This window comes from Erythranthe guttata, chromosome 10, assembly GCF_056151865.1.
Source record: "Erythranthe guttata isolate IM_541 chromosome 10, IM_541, whole genome shotgun sequence".
NCBI lineage: Eukaryota > Viridiplantae > Streptophyta > Magnoliopsida > Lamiales > Phrymaceae > Erythranthe > Erythranthe guttata.
In genome coordinates, this window is record NC_142542.1 from 2,804,978 (window position 1) to 2,811,290 (window position 6,313).

The window sequence follows — 6,313 nt, forward strand, 5'->3', positions numbered from 1 at the left end:
GATGTGGCCGGCCCGGATCACAATACATTAGGTAATTTTTTATTTTTTATTTTACGAATTACGAAAAATCATGTAACATATGTGTGCGTAGGTAAATTATTTATGACAATTTAGACTACTACATTTTCAAATAAACTAACACAAAGGACAAAAAGTATTATTTTCTCCTGTCTTCTTTGTTTTTATATAATTAAGTAACACACAACCAACCATATAAGCGCACTCGCTAGACCTACACTATCGTATATTTCCCTTGTTTTCGATTTCACTGCACGTCTATGTGCTTTTAGAATTGGTGAACTGTGGAGATCACAGCATGCAAATATAATGTTGCTTTTTATACATATGTAAGTATATGTGTACGTGTATTAATTAGTATATTTATTATATATATACATATATATAAATATAGAAAATACAAAAAACAGAAGTGGAAAAGGTTGATAAATTCTAATATATATATCTAACACTGACCAGTTATGCCTTATGACTTGATCTAAACTGTAGAAAAAAAACAGCAGAAAATAGAAATCAAATGCTTACTACAACACCAAATAATCTCATTGAATATCTCTTAATAACAAGGTCACACATTTTTAATTAATTCAATCAATAGTATATAATTACTTCCTACTTTAGGCATTTCAAGAAAAGAGAAAAAGAAAAAAAAAACATTCATACATCATTAGGTTTCATGTGCATCATGAAGCTGAACATTAATTCTTCGAAGCCAAATCGAATGAAGCACCATATGGAAAACATCGTACCGTTTCGGCGGGAAATTAACTTCGAAATGCCTCCTAACTCGAATCCCTTCCCTTTGCATCTCGACATACTTCTCCGTACTTATCCCCATCAGAATCTTCTTCAAATCACGAATCTCATCAACCCTAACATCGACCGCGAACGTGCTCCAATCCAAGACGTCATCGAACGGTTTCGCGTAGCTCTCCTTGAGAAGCACCGGAACGCACCCCATGTAGAGCGCCTCCACCATTCTAGGGCTAGCGACCTCCCACCCGCTAGGGCATATGCAGTACTTGCTCCTTCGGAACACGTCGTAGTACGACATGTTCTTCGGGAGGTACTCGTGGATTTGTACTTCGGGGTCTTTATTGTCCTTCCATTGGTCCATGAGCATCTGTCTTATCGGGCCGTGGACCCCACCCGCGTAGAAGACTAGGATGGATCGATCTGACGGAGGGGGCCCGCCGATCAATCCGTCCATGGTTCCTTCGGGGAGGTATATCTCCGGCATGGAGACGTCTATCGAGGGTTTGAACCCTTCTGACGTGTTGGCGTTGCAGAGGACTCGGATCGAGTTCTTGAATAAGAGAGGGACTCCGTGGGAGATTGTTGGAGTCTGTGAAATAACAAGATTAAAGTCAAAAATCACTGTTTTTGCTATGAATTTTTTTGGCTACGGTAAAAAACAGTAACACAAAGTACCTTTTACTATAGGACAACCTTGGAATCGTAGTAAATGCTAGGATTTACCGTAACCAAAAAATATTTGCTACGGTCATGTACCGTAATTGACAAAGTTTTTGTCACACCCATATATGCTACGGGGCAAATTCATAGCAAATGTGTAGCCAAAACCTTTTTACTGTGAATTTGGTACATTTTACTACGGTTAATGGTTGCAGTAAAATATCATTTTTCTACTAGTGAATGGAGAAGCATAAGCACAATTAGTTCATGCATGTTTTTTTAAAACAAATTATAGAACATATATTAGGCTTCCTTTAGTTGTTGTAATTGGGTTAATCAAGTTGAGAACTTTGTAGTCTTATTAGAAATCAATTGTATAGTTTTACATTATGGTGAAAATCAGAAGAATCAGATCGGAATTAACACTTTTAGAGGAAAAAGTACGGGAGTGGAAAATTAATTTTGATTCCGTTAAAAAAAAAATCGGATTTTCGGAAATTGGAAGGAAAAAAAAAAATTGTTTCACAATAGAAAACTTTCGAATTGGAATATGAGGAATTCAGAACTTTCAATTGTTGGTGTCATTTTCAGAAAATAAATAATTTGGAAACTTACTATAAGTGTCATATTAGGAAAATATCAAAATTTCTGAAATTAAAATAAGATCTGAAATTAAAAAAATCAAAATATAATATCTATTCCCATTCCATTAAATAAAAAATTGGAAAATTTTGAAATCAGAATTTGATACTAGAATCAGCAAAATTCGGAATTTTCGTTTCAATTTCCACACCTAATTATACTAGAAGGATCCAATCAATACAATATACAAATAGTCAAACCAACACGAAAAGTTATTTGACTAGTCAAAAATCAGATAATGACTAATTATTTATCAATCATGGCTTATCTTGCGAATCAGAGAAGGCCAACGCAATATTCGACAAGTGATATCCGAATAAAAGCAAGAAAAACGAGAAAGCTCACCCAATCATGGCAACCGAGTATGAAATGATCGCGACCTAGAGTCCGATTCCAATGAGGATACTTTGTGGAAATAAGTTTGACATAATCTCTAGCTATATTCTGCAGGGGAGACCACGCTCGATTATGTATCACATAAGCGTAGGTCGCTATCGACTGCACGCTCAACGGAATGAAATAAACGTGGGCCTTTCTGGGATCTCGTGTCCGGAATTTGCTGATCTCGATTTGATGAATGAGGATACCTTCGATTCCAAGAATCCCCTTACTTTTGCTGTAATGAAACAACGGCGGATCTCCGTCCTCGTACACGTATATCTTGAACAATTTCTCCATTTCCAAGTAGCTCCTACATAACAACAATTGAACCAAATTAAAATTAAATAAAAGTCCTAATTAATTAATATATAATTAATAGAAGAATGAAATTAAAAACCTGTGGAAGGCGTTGGCATTCCGATAGATCGAGCCCTCGGGTACGTAATCGGGGTCGAACGAGGTTTCGTTGTTGAGTCGAGCCTTGTGCATTGTTTCTCGAGCTTTCGCTAGGCTAGCCTCCACCATATCTAGATTGTCTAAATTATAATCACTCGGCGATTTGTCGCGCTTCGATCCATTCTTCGTGAAACGGGGCTTTACCGGTACGTGATCTTGCTTAGCTGGGGCGGCGGCCACCGCCCCGGAAGCCCGGGAGGCAGCGGTGGCGGCGGCAGGATAATGAAAATATGGAAATGAATTATAAGAGGTAGAAGGCTTCTGGTTAAGTATAATCACAAGCCCGGATAACAAAATCAATGGAAATATTACAAAATACACTAGCTTCGATGAAGAAGAAGAAGAAGAAGAAGAAGAAGAAGAAGAAGAAGAAGAAGAAGAAGAAGAAGAAGAAGAATCCGCCATGGTTTCTTTCTTCTTTTCTTCAGTGTTTATTATTTATTTATTTTAATGGTGCATGCGCCAGTTGTTCCTTTTTTTTTTTTTTTTTTCTCTTTCCCTCGACTGAAGTAAAAAAAAATGTATGGAATTTTCATAATGTTAGTGAAATCACAACGTGGGATAAAACAATACTATTTTATGAATAAAATCCTTAAGAGGGATGAAGATCAAGTCAAAACTCAAATGGCCTTTAATACTATGTTTTGAGGGACTAGTTTTCTTTATAATTCAATTATTTGAGCTTCGTCCACTAAATTTTTATCATGTGTTTTAGTATAGTATGATTTAACTTTTTTTGTCAAACAATTTGGATTAATTTTCACTTTAATTTCTATAAATAAAGAAAGGATAACCAGGGGTGTTCACACGGTCGGTAAACCGTATTAAACCGAAATTCGGTTCGGTATTCAGTAAATTTATTTTTTGAATACCGAAATATTTGATATATTTCTTTTTATTAATATTCTAAATTCTTTAAGGTTATAAAAAATTATTAAATACTTACATATTGATAAAAAAAAATTCCATTGTTTACAAGTTAGCCTCTACTGATAATCTTTTTTAGGTTATAGAGCCGATTATTGAAATTTGAATGTCAAATTCAAGAATTATTTCGTTTGAATTGTTTTCTATTTACCTTTTTCTAAAATAAGAAAATATATTTCGGTTTTACTGGTATTGAACTATTCGGTTCGATAAACGGTACAAAATTTGAAATCAAAAATCCGGTGTGGTTCGGTACGGTTTTACTGTATGAAGACCCCTAAGAGTAACTAAGTGATTTAAAAAACAAACAAAACAAAAACATTAAAAAAAAAAAAAAAAAAAAAAAAAAAAAAAAAAAAAAAAAAAAAAAAAGTGTTACCAGTTCATTGTCTTGGTAAAAACAAAATTCATTAATTTCATCTATACGCTAAGAAGATGGAGTAATTTTTATGAGAAAATGAATTGGAAAACAATAATATAATTGCCGTTGCGTGGAAGGGCCGGTGCATTTTAGCATGAGCTCGCCTGAACATCCGCACATGTGCTACAAATTACACTTAGATTAGCCAATTTATTTAGTCTTCACTAAAATATATATAGAGATGGGATTTGTCAACTTCAATTCATCACTGGGGTCAACGACTTGGTTATTTGTATGCCGAGCCCGAGTGCAATTGGTGTGAGAATCGAAATAAAATTTTCAAATTTTATCGATTCTGATTCTAAATTTTCCGACTTCGGAATAGATTTTGAAATTATAATTTTCCAACTTTTTGTTTTTGAAAGCCTTTTGTGAATGGGGAAAATGTAATAGACTTTTATGGTCCTTCAAAATAAAAACATAATGAATAATTTAATTAATTTTGCATTATATAGATAAAGATTGTTCTCACGTGTACTTAGAAAAAAATCTCTATTTGCCGAAATTACTTTCGGATTATAATCTGATCGAAAATCAAAATTACTATTTACTTCCAATTCCAATTAAAAAGAAATCAGAACAACCGGATATGCAAATTATTTTATTTTATATATGTACTTCTTGGGCAGATTGTATGTCGAATCATCTGATGTATTTTACGGTGTTTCACATTTTTAAGTGGATGCTCGTAACTAAAGTTGGACATTGGTTGGTTTTATCAGCTAATCGACCCATTTTCGATTCACTATTGTTGGCTGATAACCGATAATTAACCAGTCAACATAGTCGGATCAGTATTTTTAACCGAATCATATATAAATAGATTACGGATTTCAATTTAATCAAAAGTCGGTTGGTCGAATAATATCAACCAACCAACAGTTCTAATAATAAAAATTTGTTATAAATGTAATTGTAATTCTTATTTTCTTAATGTTAGAATGGTATATAAACTAAGTTGAAACTTAAAAACACAAAACACAAATTTATAAATATCTACCGCTCTACGTACTATTTCTGTTTTATAATTCTTATTTCATATTCTTTATTATATATTTACGAAGTATAATAACAAAAACTCTTAATTTTAAAATTAAGATTTTTTTGCAACATAAGTTTTGCCAACATTTTGAATATCTTCTCAAAAAACTTTTAAAAACATCATATTATTGTAATAAAAAAAATCAATAAATAAATGGCGATAATATCAGCAACTGACTCATTGTGTACCCGACAAAGTCGATTGCCAACCATTATCCAATCCGTAATAATTGGGTTAATAATAATTTTCAATATTCAACAAAATTGAGTGGTCGGATCAGGTAGGTAATTAATAATAATTGTCCGATTCAACCCATGACCAGTCCTACTCGTAACTTTGTAATTTAAAACTTAAAAGTATCTTTTGTGGGTACAATTGTATAAATGAGCAATAATAAAGCAAGGACAAATGAATCTATGGTAGGAAGACTTCTTTTATGCAGAGAATATGATATTCATAGGTGATGGGCAAGATGGTCCTTTTTGCTTTTCGTAGTCCGAGGAAGAAACATCAATTATGGGATGCTTAACTTTTTACATGCCTCCAACCTTTTTTTCTTGTCCCAACCAAATAAAGTATCCCTACCTATTAATTATAAAATATTTTTAACTTTTAGTTAGGTGGGCAAACACCTACATTCATGCTTAATAGAATGGCTCACGCACGATCCGACTCACATGTAATTTAGGTTCAGCTCAAATAAAACCTGGACGAGTCAACAGATTTTAGATCGGTCCGACTCAATTGACAGTTAGTTCTAAAACAATATATATGCCAGAAGCCGAAATATCCTAATCTTCATTTTAGATATTTAAAAAGTTATATTAATGCATTGAATATAAATATACTATACATAATCATTGGGTTTTATTTATATTTCTATTTTAGTAAGCGTGTTGAATATAAATTAGAAATATGCATTTGTCGTGCAGCGCACGGGTGGAATTTTAGTATTAGAATTTCAAATGTTCGTTTAACTTAAAAGTGAACCCATATAATGAATTTGTGAA

At 33.1% G+C, this 6,313-nt stretch overlaps 1 protein-coding gene across 1 annotated transcript; it reads right to left on the minus strand.

Moving 5' to 3' along the window:
- Positions 1-542: 542 nt before the first annotated feature.
- Positions 543-3,547, minus strand: LOC105952764 (putative glycosyltransferase At5g03795). Its single transcript, XM_012976344.2, has 3 exons — positions 2,855-3,547; positions 2,422-2,767; positions 543-1,363 (listed from the first exon to the last, which is right to left on the minus strand). Exons 1-3 carry the CDS (start codon positions 3,316-3,318, stop codon positions 686-688), a joined length of 1,488 nt encoding a protein of 495 aa, XP_012831798.2. The 5' UTR covers positions 3,319-3,547; the 3' UTR covers positions 543-685.
- Positions 3,548-6,313: the final 2,766 nt, after the last annotated feature.